The 23,819-nt window shown below is 48.9% G+C and overlaps 1 protein-coding gene across 2 annotated transcripts in view; it reads left to right on the top strand.

Annotated features, from left to right (window-relative positions):
- LOC147115373 (claudin-1-like) overlaps positions 1-23,819 on the top strand; it is a 44,391-nt gene that overhangs the window by 3,172 nt on the left and 17,400 nt on the right. For both annotated transcript variants that reach the window (XM_085989639.1, XM_085989638.1), the window contains exon 3: positions 18,717-18,881. In XM_085989639.1, coding sequence (XP_085845765.1) covers positions 18,717-18,881 — 165 coding nt within the window. The remainder of the gene's footprint in view (positions 1-18,716; positions 18,882-23,819) is intronic.

Below are 23,819 nucleotides of genomic sequence, written 5' to 3'. Positions count from 1 at the left end.
TCCTTCCTTAGATAAGGAGACCAAAGCTGTGCCCAGTACTCCAGGTGTGGTCTCACCAAGGCCCTGTACAATTGCAGCAAGACTTCCTTACTCTTAAATTCCAACCCCCTTGCAATAAAGGTCATCATACCATTTGCCTTCCTTATTGCTCGCTGTACCTGCCTGCCAGCTTTCTGTGTTTCTTGCACGAGGACACCCAAATCTCTCTGAACACCAACATATAAAAGTTTCTCACCATTTAAAAAATATTCTGTTTTTCTATTCTTCCTACCAAAGTGAATAACCTCACATTTCCCTACATTATACTCCATCTGCCACCTTACTGCCCACTCACTCAGTCTATCTATATCCCTTTGCAGACTCTGTGTTCTCCTCGCAGCTTACTGTCCCACCTAGCTTTGTATCATCAGCAAACTTGGATACATTACACTCGGTCCCTTCATCTAGGTCATTAATATAGACTGTCAATAGCTGAGGCCCCAAAACTGATCCTTGTGGCACCCCACTAGTTACAGCCTGCCAACCTGAACAAGATCCGTTTATCCCTACTCTCTGTTTTCTGTCCGTTAACCAATCCTCTATCCATGCTACTATATTACCCCCAACCCCATGAGCCCTTGTCTAATAACCTTTTATGTGGCACCTTATCAAATGCCTTTTGGAAATCCAAATATACTACATCCACTGGTTCCCCTTTATCTACCCTGCTAGTTACATCCTCAAAAAACTCCAATAAATTTGTCAAACACGATTTCCCTTTCATAAACCCATGTTGACTCTGCCTAATCATGTTATGATTTTCTAAGTGCCTTGAAACCACTTCCTTAACAACGAATTCCAGCATTTTCCCAACGACTGATGTCAGACTAACTAGCCTGTAGTTCCCTGTTTTTTCTCCCTCCTTTTTTGAATAGCAGTGTTGCATTTGCTACCTTCCAATCCACTGGGACCGTTCTAGAATCTAAGGAATTTTGGCCTATATACTACTCCCCACTAATGTTTTCTGCTCCTTGTTATTCCTTATCTCCGCTCATACTGATTCTACTTCTTGGTCTTCTGAACCAAGATCCTTTCTCTCTACTGTCCTTATGTCATTCTTTATTATCAGGGCTATACCCCCCTCCTTTTCCATTTGGCCTGTCATTTCAAAACGTCAAGCAACCTGGAACATTTAGTTCCCAACCTTGATCACCTTGCAACCACATCTCTGTAATGGCTATTAGATCAATCCCATTTATCTCTATTTGTGCCACTAGTTTGTCTACCTTGTTACGAATGCTTCGTGCATTCAGATAAAGAGCCTTTAATTTAATTTTTTTACCATTATTCCCTGCTTTGACCTTATTCTCTACGTTAAAGGCATTGTATAAATGCAAGTTGTTGTTGGTGAAATTGGGGTTGTAGGCTGTGCCTGGAGACACAGACCTCATGGTCACGGGCTGGTGAGAAATCTGAATATGACATCGTTCAGCCTGCATGGCAAGGGGACGATGCTGCCATTTTGCTGAGTTTGTTTCGGTTTCCTTCAGATATTGAACGATATGGGTGTACGCGCCCCAGTTGAAGGTCAATCCGAGGGTGTGGGCTGCAGTTACGACGTGTGCTCATCCCCTGTGGAGTGGTGACTCTGGCAGTGCTGGGATCAGAATGTGTTGCAAAGCCTCTGGCAACCCAGGCAGCCCCATTCAGATCATCAATGGGACAAGCTCACCTCCGCTCCATGGTTACACACCCATTGGCTTCCAAACCCAGAAAATGAGTCTCGGTGATGGACAGGGAGTTGGTCAGCAGATGGGACAGGGGCCAACGTCCATATTCTGTTACTCACCTATTTAATGGAACACTCCCTCTTAAATCCATGAATTACAGCAAGGCTTTAGGTCATAGACAAATAATTCTCATCATTGAGACCGCCCTCGATATGCCTTCATTTAGAGAGTGTTATGGTCCACTGTATCGTGGCCTTTTGAAATGGAATCTTCGCTCTCTTTCCCCTCCATATTCTCTCCTCCTGCTGAGTGTGTGGTTGTATCCTACACTCTGCTACCTCACTCAAGTGGCCATTCTTCCTGTGCATTTAGACTGAGGTGCTGGCAGGCTATTCAACCATTGGGGCATCACAGTGAAATCCAATCCTCATTTTGGGTTGGAGCGAAGCAATTTCCTCTTCTCGATGTGGAGCACAATCCTACAGTTCCTTTTTACAATTTCACTGCAAATAATGAACTGAGGATTTTCCCCCATTCCCTTTCTGTTCACATACTTGATAATGAGGCCAATTTTAAGAGCTCATTGAATTGCTATAAGAAAATAGACCGAGGTCCATCTAACTCGCCTTCTCCCATCCTGGCAGTCCCATGATCCAATGATAATGGAGTTGTTGACCAATCACAGCGATCAATCTTGATCAATGAGTCTACAACAGACCCAGACACGAGGCGAGGAAAACCCCCAGTGGTGGAGCGCTTTGGGAACCAGAGGTCCAGAGTCACCTCTTCCGCCCGAGCTCGCGACACTCCCCCACATGGCATGTCCCAAATCACTCATAGACTGTCACAGAAATCACAGAAACCCCACAGTGCAGATAGAGGCCATTTCGGCCCATCGAGCCTGCACCGACACATATCCCACCCGATCCCCGTAACCCCTACACCAACACATGTCCCACCCTATCCCCACGTATTTAATCCCCCTAACACTAAGGGTCAATTTATCATAGCCAATCAACCTAACCGCACATCTTTGGACTGTGGGAGGAAACCGGAGCACCCAGAGGAAACCCACGCAAACACGGGGAGAATGTCTGTGTGGAGTTTGCACAGTCACCCGAGGCCGGATTCGAACCCGGGTCCCTGGCGCTGTGAGGCAACAGTGCTAACCACTATGCCACCGTGCTGCCACTGTGTCCGACAATGTTATTTTATTAAAGAAATCCATCTAATTTTCATTTGAATTAATCAGTACCGTTTCCACTGGAACCTGTTCCATAGATTGAACACACTCATTGTTTCTGTAGATTAGTTTTTGAATTTGCCCCCTTCGAGCGCAAGCCGTGTCCTCTGGCTGTACTCTTACTGGCTAATATAGGAAAGTCCAAGGGTCAAACTGGGACCTCCCTGCTCTGTTAAAATCCCTGCATGGTCTCGCCCTCCCTATCTCTGTAGCCTCCTCCAACCCTGTGAGAACTCTGTGCTCCACCAATTCTGCTCTCTTGTGGATCACTGATTTCCTTAACCACACCATTGGTGGCCGCGCCTTCAGCTCTCTACGCTCTCCGCTCCGGAATTCCCTCCCAAAACCCCTCCACACCTCTCTCCTCCTTTTAAGACGCTCCTTAAAGTCTTTGACCAAATTTTTGGTTATCTGTCCTAATATCTCCTAAGTGGCTCGGTGTCAAAGTTTGCCTGAAAATGCTCTTCTGAAGCACCTTGGGATGTTTTATTGCGTTAAAGGTGATGGATGAATGCACGTTGTTGAATGGTGAGGTACCACTCCAGTCAAAGCACTTACAACACTGGGGAGCTCAAAAATGGAACTCTTGTAAAAGAACTTTTTCTTTGAGATTACAAGGCTTGGTCACTCACCTTGTGAAAAAGTGGTCTTTATAAATTGCAACACTGCAGCTGTCACATTTCCAAATATAACTCAGCAAATCTGATTCACCCTTATTGGGAAAGAAAGACTCGCATTTCTCCAGCGCTTTTCACAACCTCAGGATGTCCCAACGCGCTTCACAACCAATGAAGCCCTTTTTGAAGTGTAGTCACTTGTAATGTAGGAAAGGCGGCAGCCAATTTGTGCACAGCAAGATCCCATAGACTGCAATGTGATAATGAGCAGATCATCTGTTTTAGTGATGTTGATTTGAGGGATAAATATTGGCCCCAGGACACCGGGGAGAACTCCAATAAAAAGAGAAAATGCTGGAAATACTCAGCAGGTCAGGCAGCATCTGTGGAGAGAGAAACAGAGTTAACATTTCCCCGAAACGTTAACTCACTCTCTCTCTCTCTCTCTCTCACAGATGCTGCCTGACCTGCTGAGTATTTCCAGCATTTTCTCTCTTTGTTGCAGATTTCCAGCATCCGCAGTATTTTGCTTTGATACCGGGGAAAACTCCCCTGCCCTCCTTCGAAATAGTGCGGCGCTCCCTCAGTCAGCCCTGGAGTGTCGGCCTGGATTATGGGCTCAAGTCTCTGGAGTGGGACTTGAACCCACAACCTGCTGACTTAAGGTGAGAGTGCTGCCCACTGAGCCACTATTGAGCATAGAGGCAGCATCAGGCTAGTGTGTCTGTGCGCCTTATCCCTCTTCACCCCCCCTCCCCCCCCCGAATAAAAACACAAAGGTTAATAAAGGAGAAGTGTGCATGTGATCCGAACCTCATTGTACAGGGGAGGTGGCTGGCCACTTACTGTGTCTCTTCATCTTGCCTTTTATAATTGGCACAAATAGTTGGGAGCTGGTGCTTTCCGCAGGATTCCTCTTTTGGATATATGGTGCTGGGGTTGGGAATGAGTTAGGAAATGCCTTCATAGTGTAAGTGATGAGGGGAGTCTGCTCCCATGACACCTCGGGCCGTAGTTTGAAAGCGCCCCGTCGAGAGAGCCCTACAGCTGGTTCTATATGGGGTTACGTGCCAGGTGCGGCCATTAGGTGTCGGCAATGTGCGTCTAGCCCAACCAACGGAAAACCCAGTAAACTTTTTTTATTCGTTCCTGTGATGTGGGCGCTATTGCCCATCCCTAGTTGCCCTTGTGGTGGTGAGCCGCCACCTTGAACCGTTGCAGCCCGTGTGGTGAAGGTACTCCCACAGTGCTGTTAGGGAGGGAGTTCCAGGATTTTGACCCAGCGACGATGAAGGAACAGCCGATATACTTCCAAGTCAGGATGGTGTGTGACTTGGAGGGGAACTTGGAGGTGGTGGTGTTCCCATGCACCTGCTGCCCTTGTCCTTCTAGGTGGAAGAGGTCGCGGGTTTGGGAGGTGCTGCTGAAGAAGCTATAGAAATACAAGTCCTTTCTTTCAGTCGGCCCAAATCAGGGTCCTTACTGAATAGAAACATAGAAACATAGAAGATAGGAGCAGGAGTAGGCCATTCGGCCCCTCGAGCCTGCTCCACCATTTAATGAGATCATGGCTGATCATCCAAATTCAGTACCCTGTCCCTGCCTTCTCCCCATATCCCTTGATCCCTTTAGCCTTAAGAAATATATCTAACTCCTTCTGGCTGAGTTCATCACAACTGCCCAAAACTCTCTGGCTGACTGTTTGAACTTGGGGGAGGGGGCAGTCAGCTGTACGTTCCTCTTTATCAGACTCCCTCCTCCTCCTTGTTTCTTAGGTTGTTGGTGACAAAGTAACTGCTGAACTGATGTGGTTTGAGGTTCAATGGTTGGTTTCATGTCGTACATTTTGTAGCTTAGAGTTAACCAGCGCTGGGTTGCTGGAACAAGTACAAGGCCATGGGACATCTGCTCAAACTCGCAACACAGTACAATTTCTCGGAGTGATTTTGTAGTCTCGGTAATCATGGGGTAACATGAGTCGGGCAGCTTGCTGCTAATGAGCGTGACTTGTTGGGGGTGTCGTTATCAATGTGTAGATGCAGCTGCCGATAAATGGTGGTTCATTTAAAGACCAAGTTGCACCTACTCTTTATCGGCAGCACTGCTCCCCGGGGCTCGAATTGTTGTAAACTCTGATTGTTATCCACACGCCCCCTCCCTCCCCCACTATTCTCCCTCCTATCCTGAAGCCGTCGCCTCTGGCTGGGCTTCCTGAGGTGTCTGGACCTCATCCCAATCATCATCCCTCACCTCCCGAGCCTGAACAGGAGGTCCTGGCAGCATCTTTCACTCAGCCCAGCTGGATCCTGTCCGTGCCTCACGCTGCCTTTTTCCAACTGGGGGGAGTCACTGGAGAGCAATCAGGAGGGGGACGTGTACCTGACCCTCATTTCCCCCTCAGTCTGAACGTTGGCACCGCACCTGCTGCCCGGGGTGAGATCTGTAAGCTGGGCACAGGACAGGAATGGAGTCTAAGGACCTCTTGGTCTGTTGGAGTATTTCTCAGCCCATTGTGGGTGCAGGCCAGGCTGGTCACAGTAAACACCCTGTCCACTGGCGGTGACTGCCTGCCGTGCTCAGTTCAGGTGACAGAGTTCCTGATGACGTTCTCGAGGAAGACCCACAGAACTCCGCGGACCTCTTCACAGATAATACCAGAGATGCTAGTGCTGGCTGTGGCTCAGTGGGTAGCACGCTCACCTCGGAGTCAGTAGGTCATGGGTTCAAGTCCCACTACTGAGACTTGTGAACAAAATCTAGGCTGACAGTCCAGTGCAGTACCGAGGGAGCGTTGCACTGTCGGAGGGGCAGTACCGAGGGAGCGCCGCACTGTCGGAGGGGCAGTACTGAGGGAGCGCCGCACTGTTGGGGGGCAGTACTGAGGGAGCGCTGCACTGTCGGAGGGGCAGCACTGAGGGAGAGCTGCACTGTCGGAGGGGCAGTCTTTCAGATGGGACATCAGACCTAGGCCCCGTCTGCCCCCTCGGGTGGATGTAAAAGATCCCATGGCCGCTATTTCGAAAAAGAGCAGGGGAGTTATCCCCAGTGTCCTGGGCCAATATTTATTCCCCAGCCAACATCACTAAAACAGATGATCTGGTCATTATCACATTGCTGTTTGTGGGAGCTTGCTGTGCGCAGTTTGACTGCCGCGTTTCCCACATTACAGCAGTGACTACACTTCAAAAAGTACTTCATCGTCTGTAAAGCGCTTTGGGAGGTTGTGAAAGGCGCTATGTAAATGCAAGTCTTTTTTACGGTGTCGCTTTGGCAAGCCCTTTCCTTTACCCAACATTGCTCACAATCGGCACTGGGCACTGGTGCTTCTGGCAATCCCATTGCTTGCTCTGAGTATATCATTCAAGTGGCGCTCCCTCCATGGATGCTGTACTGCTCAGTTGCTTCGAGTCTGTAACCTGACCCCTCCCCGCGCTGCTGATCCTCTGCAAGTTGCTGCCTGTTTTGTTTCCATGATCGTTTGAATTTCAGGTGTGTCCTCCTGCAGACTGTCTGGTGGGATTAATCAAGTCTACAACTTTACTGCTGGGTCCTAAAGTCTGCTGAGTTCAGTGGGATCACAACCTCCTTCAGTCAATTCTTTTGTCCGATCACAGCCCTGCCTTCGATCTATTTTCTTTTCTTTCCAGTTTTGAAGAAGGGTTCGACCCGAAACATCAACTCAAATTTCTCTCCATGGATGTTGCCTGACCTGCTGAGTTTTTCCAGCATTTTCTTTTGTTATTTCATGATCTACCACTCGTCGACCGTGTCTCAGTGGGTAACTCTCTTGCCTCTCTGAGTCAGAAGGTCGTGAGTTCGAGCCTCCAGAGCCCTGAGCACAAACTCCAGGTTGATATTTGAGTGCACTGTCGGAGGTGTGTCTTTCGGATGAGACGTGCCTCTTGGGTGGATGTAAAAGGCCCCTTGGCACTACTTGAAGTAGAGCAGGGATTTCTCCCTGGTGTCTTGGCCAATATTTATTCCTTAACCAACATCTGATCATGATCTCATTGCTGGGAGCTTGCTGTGCACAATTTTGCTGCTGCGTTTCCTACATTACAACAATGACTACACTTCAAAAGGTACTTCATTGTCTGTAAAGCGCTTTGGGACGTCCTGGGGTTGTGACAGTTGCTATACATGTGCAAGATCGTTCTTGTGTACAAATCCAACAACAAGTTGCCTTTATGCAGTACCTCTTATGTTTAATAAAACATTAGATTAGGAAAGGCAATTTGCTCGACGAGGTGGGCTTTGAGTAGGTTCTTGTTTAAAAGAGAGCCTGTGTGGATCGAGGAGAGAATTCCCGAGACGAGGACCCAGGTGGCTGAAGGCAGGGCGACGGAAGGGGGGACGCGAGAGAGGCCGGACTTGGGAAGGGTGGATTTGGTGGGAAATGGAGCAGGAGGAGTTATGTCGGGAGAGGGTGGGGTGAGGCCATCGAGGGGATTTTACACATGGGTGAGGATTTGAAACTAGGGATCAGGAGGCCCACCTTGATTAACAGTAACAAATCAAATCAGGAATTTGGGAGGAATTTCTTTACACAGAGTGTGGTGAGAATGTGGATCTCGCTGCCACATGGACTGGTTGAAGCAGAGAGAATTGGTGTATTTAAGGGGAGACTCGGTGCATACAGGAGGGAGAAGGGAATAGGGGGATACAGGGGCAGGGTGGGAAGAAGTAATTGAAACATATAAGATTCTGAGGGGGATTGACAGGGTAGATGCTGAGAGGTTGTTTCCCCCTGGCTGGGGAGTCTAGAACTAGGGGTCACAGTCTCAGGATAAGGGGTCGGCCATTCAGGACTGAGAGGAGGAGGAATTTCTTCACTCAGAGGGTGGTGAATCTTTGGAATTCTCTGCCCCAGAGGGCTGTGGAGGCTGAGTCGTTGAGTATATTCAAGGCTGAGATCGAGAGATTTTTGGACTCTAGGGGAATCGAGGGATATGGGGATCGGGCGGGAAAGTGGAGTTGAGGTCGATGATCAGCCATGATCTTATTGAATGGCGGAGCAGGCTCGAGGGGCTGAATGGCCGACTCCTGCTCCTAGTCTCAGTAATTGGAGTGGGAGGAGATTTGTGTGGCATATAAACACCTTCGCAGATCAGGTGGGGAAATGTGAGGTTATTCACTTTGGTAGGAAAAATAGAAAAGCAGAATACAGGTAGAGTATCCTTTATCCGAAAACCTCGGGACCAGCCGAGTTTCGGATAAAGGAGAATTTCGGATTTCGGAAGGTGGGTCGGCGGGGGTCCGCGGGGGGGTCGGCGGGGGGTTGTGCGCACGACTTACGCTGACGCTCAGCGTAAGTCAGTCGGGGCCGGCGGGGTCCGCGGGGGGGTCGGCGGTTGTCGGGGCTGGCGGGGTCGGCGGTTGTCGGGGCCGGCGGGGGGGGGGTCGGCGGTTGTCGGGGCCGGCGGGGTCCGCGGGGGGGTTGGCGGTTGTCGGGGCTGGCGGGGTCGGCGGTTGTCGGGGCCGGCGGGGTCCGCGGTTGTCGGGGCCGGCGGGGTCGGCGGTTGTCGGGGCCGGCGGGGTCCGCGGGGGGGTCGGCGGTTGTCGGGGCTGGCGGGGTCGGCGGTTGTCGGGGCCGGCGGGGTCGGCGGTTGTCGGGGCTGGCGGGGTCGGCGGCTGTCGGAGCCGGCGGGGTCCGCGGGGGGGTCGGCGGTTGACGGGGCCGGCGGGGTCCGCGGGGGGGTCGGCGGTTGTCGGGGCCGGCGGGGTCCGTGCGCACGACTTACCCTTTAACCGAACTTCCGAAACCGGAACCCTCTAAAAACCGAAGGTTTTTTCGTTCGTACGCACGACTTACGCTGAACGAAAAAACCTTTGGTTTTTAGAGGGTTTCGGTTTTCGGAAGTCCGGATAAAGGGTAGTCTACCTGTATTTTTAAATGGTGAGAAGCTATTAAATGTTGGTGTTCAGAGAGATTTGGGTGTCCTCGTACAGGAAACACAAAGCGAGCATACAGGTGCAGCAAGCAATAAGGAAGGCAAATGGCATGTTGGCCTTTATTGCAAGGGGGTTGGAGTATAAGAGTAAGGAAGTCTTGCTCCAATTGTACAGGGCCTTTGTGAGACCACACCTGGAGCATACAAGATTCTGAGGGGGGATTGACAGGGTAGATGCTGAGAGGCTGTTTCCCCCCTGGCTGGAGTGTCTAGAACCAGGGGTCACAGTCTCAGGATAAGGGGTCGGCCATTTAGGACTGAGATGAGGAGGAATTTCTTCACTCAGAGGGCGGTGAATCTTTGGAATTCTCTACCCCAGAGGGCTGTGGAGGCTCAGTCGTTGAGCATATTCAAGGCCGAGATCGTTAGATTTTTGGACTCTCGGGGAATCGAGGGATATGGAGATCGGGCAGGAAAGTGGAGTTGAGGTCGATGATCAGCCATGATCTTATTGAATGGCGGAGCGGGCTCGAGGGGCCGTGTGGCGGAGCGGGCTCGAGGGGCCGTGTGGCGGAGCGGGCTCGAGGGGCCGTGTGGCGGAGCGGGCTCGAGGGGCCGTGTGGCGGAGCGGGCTCGAGGGGCCGTGTGGCGGAGCGGGCTCGAGGGGCCGTGTGGCGGAGCGGGCTCGAGGGGCCGTGTGGCGGAGCGGGCTCGAGGGGCCGTGTGGCGGAGCGGGCTCGAGGGGCCGTGTGGCGGAGCGGGCTCGAGGGGCCGTGTGGCGGAGCGGGCTCGAGGGGCCGTGTGGCGGAGCGGGCTCGAGGGGCCGTGTGGCGGAGCGGGCTCGAGGGGCCGTGTGGCGGAGCGGGCTCGAGGGGCCGTGTGGCGGAGCGGGCTCGAGGGGCCGTGTGGCGGAGCGGGTTCCTGCTCCTAATTCTTGTGTTCTTTTGCTCTTAAGGTTGTGAAAGGCGCAATATAAACACAAGTTCTTTTGCTTTATCTAAGCAAAGAAATTGGTTTAATGTAGCACTTTCAAGGAGGTGCTTGTCCTCTTGTTACCCTTGCGTAGTGTTGTGTATCGTGCCACCCACTCACACCAGGTCCTGGGCATAAATCAGGAACACCTGGCCTGTACTAGTTTAAAATAAAAGCAGAAAATGCTGGAAATACTCAGCAGGTCAGGCAGCATCTGTGGAGAGAGAAACAGAGTTAACGTTTCAGCTCGATGACCCTTCGTCAGAACTGGAAACAGTTGGAGATGTAACAGGTTTTAAAGCAAGTGTAGGGGCCGGGAGAGGGGGGAGGGGAGCAGAGAACAAAAGGAAGGTCTGTGATAGGATGGAAGGCAGGAGAGATTAAAAGACAAAAGGGATGATGGTGCGAGGCAAAAGGAGATGGTAATGGGACCAGTTAAGAAACAAAAGATGGCTCTAGATGAGGTGTAAATGGCGATGGCCGAATGATCGACAGCTGCCATGTGGGAGAGAGAATTTTTTTTTTAAAAGATGGGGCAGAGGTTATGATCTGAAACTAGGTCTGTACTAGGAGTCCACTCTATCACCCCCAGCACCCCTTCCCCTTCGCCCAGCACCTTCCCGTGCAAGCGCAGGAGATGCTACAACTGCCCTTATACCTCCTCCCTTCCCACTGTCCAGGGCCCCAAACACCCCTTCCAGGTGAAACAGCGATTTACTTGTACTTCTTGCAATCTAGTATACTGTATTCACTGCTCACGATGTGGTCTCCTCTACATTGGGGAGACCAAACACAGATTGGGCGACCGCTTTGCGGAACACCTCCGTTCAGTCCGTAAGGATGACCCCAAGGTTCTGGTCGCCTGTCATTTTAATTCACCGCTTCACTCCCACTCAGACCTCACCATCCTCGGCCTCTTGCATTGTTCCACGGAAGCTCAGCGTAAACTCGAGGAACAGCACCTCATCTTCCGATTAGGCACTTTACAGCCTTCCGGGCTCAATATCGAGTTCAACAATTTCAGATCATAACCTCGGCCCCCATTACACTTTTATATTTATTTTTTATCCACACCTTTGTTTTGGCCCTCCCCCTCCTTTTTTTTCTCCCACATGGCAGCTGTCTCCCACTCTGCCAGCGCATTTCACACCTAATCTAGAGCCGTCTTTTGTCTCCACTAGTCCTATCACCATCTCGTCTGGTTTTGAATACCTCTTAATGTCTCTTCACTTCTCTTTTGTTCCTTCACCCCCATTTCCCAGCCCCCAAACTGGCCTTTTAATCTGTTTCATTTCCTGTGCTTTTTCAGTCCTGACGAAGGGTTTCGACCTGAAACGTTGACTGTTTTTCTCTCCACAGATGTTGCCTGGCCTGCTGAGTTTTTCCAGCATTTTCTGTTGTTATCTAGGTCTGTACTAGTTTAGTTATTACTGTAAGATACATCTCGAGTTTCTGTTTGTTTAAGTGAAGACCAGATCTTCTATTATATCATCGATGAGGCAGGTTAGAACAGAACACTCTCTTCATCATTATTGATTAAAGCTAGTGTGTGCTTGGCTGACACGGTTTGCGTGACGTTGCTGTGTGATTACATCTCTGGCAAGAGGCACCTCCTGATTCAGGAACAATGGATGTGCAGCAGGGAGGAGATTCTGGACTCCGGGAACAGCTTAGTAGTTTGAGATTATAGTCATTGTTGAGATGTCTGTCCCCTAAGCATATGCTTCAGTGTGGTTTTATGTTAATGATAATTCATGCACACTCCTCTGCCCCCCCACCCCCCCCTCACTCCTCAACACATCAACAGGACTCTCTGTTCAGGCAACTCCCTTAAGGAAAAGGATCACCAGGTCACCTCTTTCTTTCTGCTTTCCTGAGTACATTGTGAAAGTGTTGATGTTGGATACTCTGCCCCAACCTGTGTAACGTTTATGATAAGCTGTCTAGTTAACTCTAATGCAGTTCACATCCCTCCCTATCTCTGTAACCTTCTACAACCCTGCGAGAACTCTGCGTTCCTCCAACTCTGGCCTCTTGCATAAAATAAAAACAGAAAATGCTGGAAATACTCAGCAGGCCAGGCAGCATCGGTGGAGAGAGAAACAGAGTTAACGTTTCAGGTCGATGACCCTTCGTCAGTTCTGAAACATAAACTCTTTCTCTCTCCACAGATGCTGCCTGACCTGCTGAGTATTTCCAGCATTTTCTGTTGGTTATTTCTGATTTCCACTGTCCACAGTATCCTGCTCTGGCCTCTCACTCAGCCCCCACTCCCTTCACCCCCTCCCCCCCCCCCCTCCCCAATTAGCGGCCGTGCCTTCAGCCGTCTAGGCCCCGAGCTCTGGAATTCCCTCCTTGAATCTCTCCGCCTCTCTACCTCTCCTCCTTAAAACCTGACCAAGCTTTTAGTCGCCCCTCCTAATGTCTCCTTTGGCTCAGCATCAATTTTTCTTTGAAGTTTCTTGAGGATGTTTTCCTACATTAAAGCCGCTGTAACTATTACTGGGGAAATTAATGGGACTAAAAGCCGACAAATCCCCTGAACCTGATGGCCTACATCCTAGGGTTTTAAAAAAGGTAACTGCAGAGATAGTGGATGCATCGGTTGTGATCTTCCAGAATTCCCTAGATTCTGGAATAGTCCCAGCAGGTAGAAGGTAGAAAATGTTACCCCACTATTCAAGAAAGGAGGGAGAGGAGAAACGGGGAACTACAGACCAGTTAGCCTGACATCAGTAGTAGGCAAAATGCTAGAATCTATTATTAAAAACATGGTAACAGGGCACTTAGAAAATCACAATATGATTGGGCAGAGTCAACACAGACTTATGAAAGGAAAATCATGTTTGCCAAATCTAATAGAATTTTTTGAGGTTGTAACTAGCAGGGTAGATAAGGGGGAACCAATGGATGTGGTGTATTTGGATTTTCAGAAAGCATTTGATAAGGTGCCACACAAGAGGTTATTACACAAAATTAGGGCTCATGGAATTGGGGGGTAATATACTAGCATGGATTGAAGATTGGTTAATGGACAGAAAACAGAGAGTAGGAATAAACTGGTCATTTTCGGGTTGACAGGCTAGTGGGGTACCACAAAGATCAGTGCTTGGGCCTTAGCTATTCACAATCTACATCAATGACTTAGTTGAAGGGACCGAGTGTAATGTATCCAAGTTTGTTGACCATACAAAGCTGGGTGGGAATGTCAGGTGTGAGGAGGATGCGAGGAGGCTTCAAAGGGATATAGACAGGCTAAGTGAGTGGGCAAGAACATGGCAAATGGAATATAATGTGGAGAAACGTGAAGTTATCCACTTTGGTAGGAAAAATAGAAAAGCAGAGTCTTTTTTAAATGGTGAGAGATTGGGAAATGTTGGTGTTCAGAGGGACCTGGGTGTCCGTGTACACGAATCACTAAAAGTTAACATGCAGGTACAGCAAGCAATTAGGAAAACAAATGGTATGTTGGCCTTTATTACAAGAGGATTTGAGTATAAGAGTAAAGACGTCCTACTGCAATTATATAGGGCCCTGGTGAGACCACACCTGGAGTACTGTGCACAGTTTTGGTCTCCTTACCTAAGGAAGGATATACTTGCCATAGAGGGAGTGCAACGAAGGTTCACCAGACTGGTTCCTGGGATGGGGGGATTGTCCTATGAGGAGAGATTGAGTAGACTAGGCCTATATTCTCTAGAGTTTAGAAGAATGAGAGGTGATCTCATTGAAACACAAAATTCTTACAGGGCTTGACAGGGTAGATGCAGGGAGGATGTTTCCCCTGGCTGGGGAGTCTAGAGCCAGGGGTCCGCGTCTCAGAATAAGGGGTCGGCCATTTAGGACTGTTTTTTCCAGTGTTAAGTTTCATGCATGTGGGTAACTATGAATGGGTTGTGCAGCCCCTTAAAGGGGCCGTACATGCAATAAAAAAAATTAGGGGGAACATTGGTGATGGACCTTCTTAAACTATTGTAGTTTTCACGAAATCCGACAACTTTATGGTCAATTTTACTGACGCCTGTTTTTTATTTCCATAAACTGAATTGAAATTCTCAAACTGTGATGGTGTGATTTGAACTCCCGTTCTCTGGATTACTAGTCCAGGCCTCTGGATTACTGGTCCAGTAACATGACCACGACACTGCCGTACCCCCGGTGTGTAAAAGTTGTGAGTAATCATTTTGCTTTCAACCACAAGCTAGAATAAACAGTTTCGTTTCTCTAGTTCCTCTCGGGCTCTCTTCCCCACTTTGCCTCTCCTCCTCCTCCAGTCCAGCGTCCCGCTGAACCCTCCGCCCGACCTGTGCATTCCCATCGCCCCCATCCACCCCCCCTTTCCAGATCCCAGAGCCTTCATCCAGCTCACCACCCCCCCGCCCCCCCCAACGTTCTGGCCTCAGTAAAGAGAGAGGAAAGAATCAAACTCTTGGCTCTTGCTTTCTCTCTTAAAATTGGTTCATTCGAGACCCAACATCTTTCAACCAAATCTTCAATATCTTTCCATCTCCTTCTATCCCCAATAACTTAGCTGTTTAGAATCATTGAATAGTACAGTGCAGAAGGATGCCATTCGGCCCATCGAGTCTGCGCCAGCTCTTTTGAAGTTCAATCCAGTCAGTCCCACTCTCCCGCTCTTTCCCCACATCAATACAATTTTTTTCTCCTTCAAGTATTTATCCAATTCCCTTTTGAAGGCTCCTATTGAATCTGTATCCACCGCCCTGTCAGGCAGCGCATTCCAAATCCTAACCACTCGCTGAGTAAAAAAGTTTTTCCTCATGTCGCCTCTGATCCTTTTGCCAATCACCTTAAATCTGTGCCCTCTGGTTCTCGAACCTTCAGCCACTGGAAACAGATTATCTTTATTTACTCTGTCTAAACCCCTCATGATTTTGAACACCTCTATCAAATCTCTTCTCAACCTTCTCTGCTCTAAGGAGAACAACCCCAGCTTCTCCAGTCTCCAAATAACTGAAGTCCCTCATCCCTGGAACTATTCTAGTAAATCTCCTCTGCACCCTCTCCAAAGCCTTCACATCCTTCCTAAAGTGCGGTGCCCAGAATTGGACACAATACTCCAGCTGGGGCCTGACCAGTGATTTATAAAGGTTTAGCATAACTCCCTGGTTTTGTTCTCTCTGCCTCTATTTATAAAGCCCAGGATCCCAGATGCTTTATTAACAACTTTGTTAACCTGTCCGGCCACCTTCAAAGATTTGTCCACAAGCACCCCCAGGTGTCTCCCTTATTTCACACCCTTTAAAATTGTACCAGTCAGCTTGTATTGTCTCTCCTCATTCTTCCTACAAAAATGTATCACCTCATACTGTTCTGCATTGAATTTCATCTGCCACGTGTCCGCCCATTCCACCAGCCTGTCTTTGTCCTCTTGAAGTCTATCACTCTCCTCAATGTTCACTATACTTCCAAGTTGTGTCATCTACAAATGTTGAAATTGTGCCCTGTACCCCAAGTCTAAGTCATGCATGTATATCAAAAACAGCAGTGGTCCTAGTACTGAACCTTGGGGAACTCCACTGTATACCTCCCTCCAGTCCAAAAAACAGCCATTCACCACGGGCTGGATTTTCATTGAGGAGGTGGGACTACAACCCCGAAAGTTGTAGCCCCGCCTCCATCGAGTTGTGGCCAACCCACGTGATTTTGACTTGATTGACCTTGTTGAACCCGCCCAGCGGGCTCAACAGACCAATTAAGGGCCACCCAGCAACAGGTGACGTCACAGGTTGAAACTTCATCTGTCAAGAGCTTTTGACAGATGAAATATCAGCGTTTGACAGCTCTTTGAAGCTGTCAAACACTGACAATCTGTACTCTAAGTTAATTCCTTCCTCTCAGGCTGATTTAGAGATCTCTCCAGAACAGAAAGCTGAATGCTGCAATTATTGACACATCGCAGCCATTCTGCTTTCTGTGCCGGTGAGATAAGGGACTCTCGAGACCTGAAGGAAGGAAGGCAGTAAAGGTAAGTAAAGGTAATTAAAACTTCTTTAAACACTTTACACACACCAAACACACTTACCTCTGCACTCATGCACCCATCACTCACCTGAACACCGGACATCTCGAACCCTCCAAGCCCTTCATCCCGACGGCCCGCCTCGCTAACTTGGCGTGGTTTGGAGCCGTCGGGAATCCCACACTTCAAGAATGAAAATCGGGATTAGGCTAAAAACTGCCTGTTAACTGGCACTAATCCCCTTCCCACCTCAGGGAGGCAGGTCGCAGTGCGGGTCAGGTACCCGCCTCCTTTGAAACTGGCATGGAGGCGGGATGGGTTCGTGCCCCCCCCCCCCGATTTCGGGATTTTAACCCCCCACACGCCTCCAAGGCCCAATGAGAATCCTGCCCAACAACTTTCTGTTTTCTATCCCTCAGCCAGTTTTGTATCCATGCTGCTATTGCCTCTTCTATCCCATGGGCTTCAATTTCGCTAACAAGCCTATTATGTGGCACTTTAGCAAACGCCTTTTGAAAGTCCATGTACACAACATCAACCGCACTGCCCTCATCCACCCTCTCTACCTCATCAAAACACTCGATCTATTCAGTGGTGAAGCGTTCAGTCTGGAGGCACACGGAATTTATAAACTGATGGGGAAGCTGTGACTGGATCTCGCTGGTCAAACAGTGTGGTTGTCTGGTTAAACGTTGCACCTGTGCTCATTTTCAATCACTCCTGATATTCAAATAGAAACATAGAAGATAGGAGCAGGAGTAGGCCATTCGGCCCCTCGAGCCTGCTCCGCCATTCAATGAGATCATGGCTGATCATCCAAATTCAGTACCCGGTCCCTGCCTTCTCCCCATATCCCTTGATACCTTTAGCCTTAAGAAATATATCCAACTCTTTCTTGAATATACTTAATGAACTGGCCTCCACCGCCCTCGGTGGCAGAGAATTCCACAGGTTCACCACTCTCTGGGTGAAGAAATTCCTCCTCATTTCAGTCCTAAATGGCTTCCCCCTTATCCTTAGACTATGACCCCTGGTTCTGGACTCCCCGGCCATCAGAAACACCCTTCCTGCATCTAGTCTGTCCAGGCCTGACAGAATTTTATAGGTTTCGATGAGATCCCCGCTCAATCTTCTAAACTCCAGTGAGTATAAGCCCAATCGACACAATCTCTCCTCATACGTCATTCCTGCCATCCCAGGTATCAGCCTGGTGAATCTTCGCTGCACTCCTTCCATGGCAAGAACGTCCTTCCTCAGGTAAGGTGACCAAAACTGCGCACAATACTCAAGGTGTGGTCTCACCAAGGCCCTGTACAACTGCAGCAAGACATCCTTGTTCCTGTACTCGAACCCTCTTGCTACGAAGGCCAACATACCATTTGCCTTCTTAACCGCCTGCTGCACCTGCATGCTTACCTTCAGCGACTGGTGCACAAGGACACCCAGGTCTCTTTGCACTTCCCCTTCTCCCAATCTATTGCCATTCAAATAATAATCTGCCTTCCTGTTTTTGCCACCAAAGTGGATAACCTCACATTTATCCACATTATAGTGCATTTGCCATGTTTCTGCCCAATCACCCAACCTGTCCAAATCGTACTGGAGTTTCACAACATCCTCCTCACAGCATACCCTCCCACCCAGCTTTGTGTCGTTTGCAAATTTGGAAATATTACATCCAATTCCCTCGTCCAGATCATTAATATATATTGTGAACAGCTGGGGTCCTAGGACCGATCCTTGCGGTACCCCACTAGTCACTGCCTGCCACTCGGAAAACGACCCGTTTATTCCAACTCTTTGCTTTCTGTCCGCCAACCAGTTCTCTATCCAAGTCAATACCTTACCCCCAATCCCATGTGCCTTAATTTTGCACGCTAACCTCTTATGTGGGACCTTATCGAAAGCCTTCTGAAAGTCCAAATACACCACATCCACTGGTTCTCCCTTATCTATTCTACCAGTTACATCCTCAAAAAATTCCAGTAGATTAGTCAAGCACAATTTACCTTTTGTAAATCCATGTTGACTTTGTCTAAGGTGGAATATTCTAGAATTTTACGTGGTACGGGGAAGAGGAGAATCCTGGAGGAAGGTGTGCTCTTTGAAAATGCTCGCAATCTCTGGAGAAGTGAGTGAGTGACTGGGCGTGAAGACGCGGTCAGCAATGAACCTTCCAAGTAGTCCCGGACGGATGAAATTGGGAACTGTGTTAAATGATGGAGCAAACAGCAATGTTCCTGCACACGATCTGTCTGCTCGTTACAAGGTATTCATTTAATGTGCATCTACCTCCTTCAGGTACGCTTCAGGCTACTCGAGCGCTAATGATCATCGGCATCCTGCTGGGAACCCTGGCGATCCTGATTGCTTCCGCGGGCATGAAGTGCACGACATGTTTTGGGGAAGATAAAGCGAAAAAGGGGAAAATTGCCACCATCGGAGGAGCGCTGTTCATTATCTCAGGTACAATGGGGAGGGAGGAGGATTTGGTTCTGATGGAAGGATATCAAAAGCACAAAAATATAATTGTTCAAAATGGGGGGAGGGAAGGATGGAGGAAATGTATTTGCCTGTCTCGCACATTGTGTCTATCGATTTTTTTTTTTTTAAAGAAATACATTTGGGTATTTCAAGTTGCCATTGGATATTGCAGAAACCAGGTGGCTCCATAAACGATGCAAATATCTCATTTAATGCAGTTTGAGAGGCGTGAGGCAGCGATGCCTGACCATGTGAGGTTTGAGTGCCTTAACTCTTGGCCAAGGAGTCACTGAAGGGTCTAAATGATATTTGGAAGTGAATAGAACCACGGCAGATGAAACTGAACAGATAAGTGGAAGTCATTACAGATTGGAGGAAAGAAAGTGGGGCGTACTTAGTGACCGGCAGGGAGGGGACATGGCATGAGAGAGACCTGGGAGTGATTGTAGACTCCACACTGACCGGATAGAGACATGTGAGCATTCACTGCTGGGAGATGCCCCCCAAATCCGAGTTTAAGTCTGAGGGGGAACGTGCTGAAACTTTACAGTGCTCTGGTCAGGACTCGCCCTGAGTTCTGGTCACCGAAGTACGAGAGAAGCACCCAAGCCATGGGAGCAGTGGAAACCAGGGCCACAAGGCTGATCCCTCGTGTCAGAGGGACTGAAAAACTCCGGTTCTTCGTTTCTGAGAGGGAGTGGATGAGGGTGGCCCTTTTATAGAGGTATGTAAGATATTAAGTGGATGGAGAGCTGGTGAGTCTTGAGCAGTATTTAAAATATGTTGAAACAAGTGAGTTTAGAACAACAACAATAACTTGTATTTATACAGCGCCTTTAACGTAGTGAAATGTCCCAAGGCGCTGCACAGGAGTGTTGTCAGACAAAATTTGACACTGAACCACATGAGATATTAGGACAGGCGACCACAAGCTGGGTCAAAGAGATCGGTTTGAAGGAGCGTCTGAAAGGAGGAGAGAGAGGCGGAGAAGTTTAGGGAGGGAATTCCAGAGCTTAGGGCCCAGGCAGCTGAAGGCACGGCCGCCAATGGTGGAGCGATGGAAATCGGGGATGCTCAAGATGCCAGAATTGGAGGAGCACCGAGATCTCTGAGGGGGGCGGGGGCTGGAGGAGATTACAGAGATAGGGAGGGGGCGAGGCCATGGAGTGATTTGAAAACGAGGATGAGAATTTTAAAATCGAGGCGCTGCTTAACCGGGAGCCAATGTAGGTCAGCGAGCACAGGGGAGATGGGTGAAGGGGACTTGGTGCGAGTTAGGACACGGACAGCCTAGTTTTGGATGGTGGGCTAGGGGAAGGGAGGGAAGTGGCAGAGGGAGCTGATCTGATGGCAGAAAGTACTTCTTGCAGATTAATACCTCAAATGGTCTTTGGAAAGCAGGGGCAGGTGGAGGGGATGGTGGCGGGGTAGTAAAATAAATACTCCAGTAATCCAAAAGGCAGTTAAATGCCATGATAAGGGGACCATAGGCTTGTATAGCAGGGGTGAGCCAGATGGGCCGAATGGCCTCCCTCATCTGTACTGACGGAGTTCTTGCCTCCTAATTTGAATGGCTCATGTATGGTACAATCCACAACTCCCCAAACTTGCAATATTGTATTGTTAAATAGTGAGAGAGAGAGAGAGCGACATATTAATCGTGCGGTACCTTCAATTGTGGTTGGAATGGAACTGTATTTAAAAGTTGTGTGTGCAATATTGGTGCAAATGACTAACTATCACCCCCCAATTTGCCTACTTTCCCATAAAGCTGTCATCCAAGGTTCTTTCTTGTGGTTGGTACTTGTGGCTGTTTCTCCTCACACACTTTGTAGCTCGCTTTTTCAGAAGTTCTAATTTCTAGTTTATCGGCCAAGCTTTAGTTATCATTCGCCTTTACCTCACTTGCCATGTGTTCCAGCATTAGCCTACCATTGGACTCATCTCTGTCTTCAAGTTGTCTATTGAATGATGTGGACCTTTTCGAGCCGCCAGCTCCACACCTGGTTTTATGAAAACTGATCTTCGATGTCCGTTGGACCCAGAATGCACAACCCTGATTCATCTCAAGAAAGAGGAACTGTTGCGAGTGAGGCTTGTCCTCGGGTGTGACCTGAACAGGTCGCATGGTTGAAAAGCAGTTTGCATCAATTCACAAGACCAAGCATTGGGATCCATTAACGCACGACCACTCCCAGCTTCAGTGGCAAAGCTGGGCAATTTAAGGACTCTGCATCCAGCCCAGTTCCAACCGATAGCAGCTTATCCTTTGTCACCAATGTCCATTAGCGTAGATACTGTGCGCTGATGCAGGGACTGGTACTTCACTGTTGGTGGGGATATCCATCAACGGGGAGTTCCTCACTGAGAGTTCAAAGTGGTCCAATTTAAATTTTTCAAAAGACTTATGAAAATTGATGCAAGTAAATTGTTCACTTGAGTGAAGGGCTCAACAAAAACAGGAGACACAAGTTAAAATGAGTCAGTTGGCAGTAAGGAAGGAGGGGGGAGCTATTCACCCAAATGGGAATGGAGTCACATGAAGGATGTTGAGGCGTACATTGCAAATGGGTTTAAGAGGCAAGTGGATGATTTCTAGGGGAGAGGGAAGGAAGAGAAGGAATTGAGGGACATGATGATGAGTGGAGAACACCTTCGGAAAAAGAAACAAGCTTTTTTGGGCCATGTGGCCATTTCCTGCTCCTAATAAAATTCTGATTTTTTTATTGTACCGCAGGAAGATTACATCCTGTCCCAAGATCCCACTCTAATATTCTTTCAAACATTTCAAAAGTATCATTGCAAACATAATTTGCTGATTGAGGAAGGTCTCTGGAGAATATCGAAAGTCCCCCCTTTAACGCTGCTTCAATGTGATCTCGGTACATGGTGCGGTTTATTCCATCGTTTCAGGTTCTTCCATCAGATCGCCCTGAGAATAATATCTTCTCTGGCACCAGTGGATTCACTCCGTCCTCCTCCTGCACTGATCGCACAGAATTGATGAGCATCTTCCTTAAACTCACGTCATTGGGACACTCTCTACTGATGAGGTGGGGGGGTTGGGGTGGGGGGGGTATTATTGCTACCCAAGAACAATGACCATCAAGGAGAGATAGTGACCCTCCTTGTACTTGGGTTCAGAGATTTCGGCATGTTACCCTTGACCGTAATTCCTGAATCCCCTCACACTTTAAGCTTTATTTCCCAGAGGAATCTGAAAATGGAAGAGTTTCTATTATGGGACCTGTGAATTTATCCCAAGTTGTCCGTCAGATTTTCGACTCTTCTACAGCCATGTGGGCTTCCAAAGAACAGCCAGGGAGAGAGGAGAAACGGCACCGAATTCCCATGAGTCCCAAGGACGCTCGGTGCACACTGTCGCTCATTCTCTTGCTACCCAGTCTCTGCAAAAAGCCAAAATCCAATGTTAGATTTGGAGTTCGTAGAGAATGTGATGCAATAATGATCAGACCCTTGCTTTGATATTCATTAGTTTGTTTTGTAAATCTCATCCTTTTGAAATTTGTTTGACAGGTACTGACAAGTTTGTAACTGCTGACCATCCCATTTCCTTTCTGGCTCCCACGTTAGCTGATATTGTTAATGATTCTCTCTCCTCAGATACTGACCCCCTCTCCCTCAAATCGGCCGTCATCACCCCTCTCCTCAAAAAAAAAAAAAAAAAAACCTTGATCCCTCCATCCTTCCAAACTACTGCCCCATCTCCAACCTCCCTTTCCTCTCAAGTCCTAGAACATGATGTTGCCTCCCAAATCCGTGCCCATCTTTCCCGCAATTCCATGTTTGAATCCCTCCAATCAGGTTTCCACCCCTGCCACAGTACTGAAACAGCTCTCATCAAAGTCACAAATGGCATCCGTTGTGACTGTGACAAAGGTAAACTATCCCTCCTCGTCCTTCTCAACTTGTCTGCAGCCTTTGACATGGTTGACCACTCGATCCTTCTCCAACACCGCTCCACCGTCGCCCAGCTGGGTGGGACTGCACTCGCCTGGTTCCATTCTTATCGATCTAATCGTACCCAGAGGCTCACCTGCAACAGTTTCTCTTCCCCCTCCCACATCGTTACCTCTGGTGTCCCCCAAGGATCGATCCTTGGCCCCTCCTATTTCTCATCTACATGTTGCCCCTCGGTGACATCATCCGAAAACACAGTGTCAGTTTCCACATGTACGCTGACGACACCCAGCTCTACCTCACCACCACTTCTCTCGACCCCTCCATGGTCTCGATATTGTCAGACTGCTTGTCCGACATCCAGTTCTGAGCAGGAATTTCCTCCAACTATATGTTGGGAAGACCGAAGCCATTGTTTTCGGTCCCCGCCACAAACTCCATTCCCTAGACTCCATCTCTCTTCCCAACGTCTATCTGAGGCTGAACCACACTGTTCGCAACCTTGGTGTCATATTTGACCTCGATGAGATTCTGACCACATATCAGCTCCTTCACCAAGATCGCCTCTTCCCACCTCCGTAACATCGCCCGTCTCCGCCCTTGCCTCAGTTTATCTGCTGCTGAAACCCTCATTCATGCCTATGTAATCTCTAGACTTAAATATTCCAACGCTCTCCTAGCTGGCCACCCATCTTCCACCCTCCGTAAGCTTAAGGTCATCCAAAAGTCTGCTGCCCCGTGTCCTAACTCGCACCAAGGCCCACTCACCCATCACCCACTGTGCTCACTGCCCCGTGCCCTAACTCTCACCAAGTCCCGTTCACCCATCACCCCCTGTGCTCACTGCCCCGTGCCCTAACTCTCACCAAGTCCCGTTCACCCATCACCCCCTGTGCTCACTGCCCCGTGTCCTAACTCACACCCAGTCCCGTTCACCCATCACCCCGTGCTCACTGCCCCATGTGCTAACTCACACCCAGTCCCGTTCACCCATCACCC

Source organism: Somniosus microcephalus, chromosome 6 (genome assembly GCF_052327205.1).
Source record: "Somniosus microcephalus isolate GS21.2 chromosome 6, FLI_Smic_1.0, whole genome shotgun sequence".
Classification (NCBI taxonomy): Eukaryota; Metazoa; Chordata; class Chondrichthyes; order Squaliformes; family Somniosidae; genus Somniosus; species Somniosus microcephalus.
Note: the sequence above shows the minus strand (reverse complement) of the source record. Positions and strands in the feature narration are given on the sequence as shown.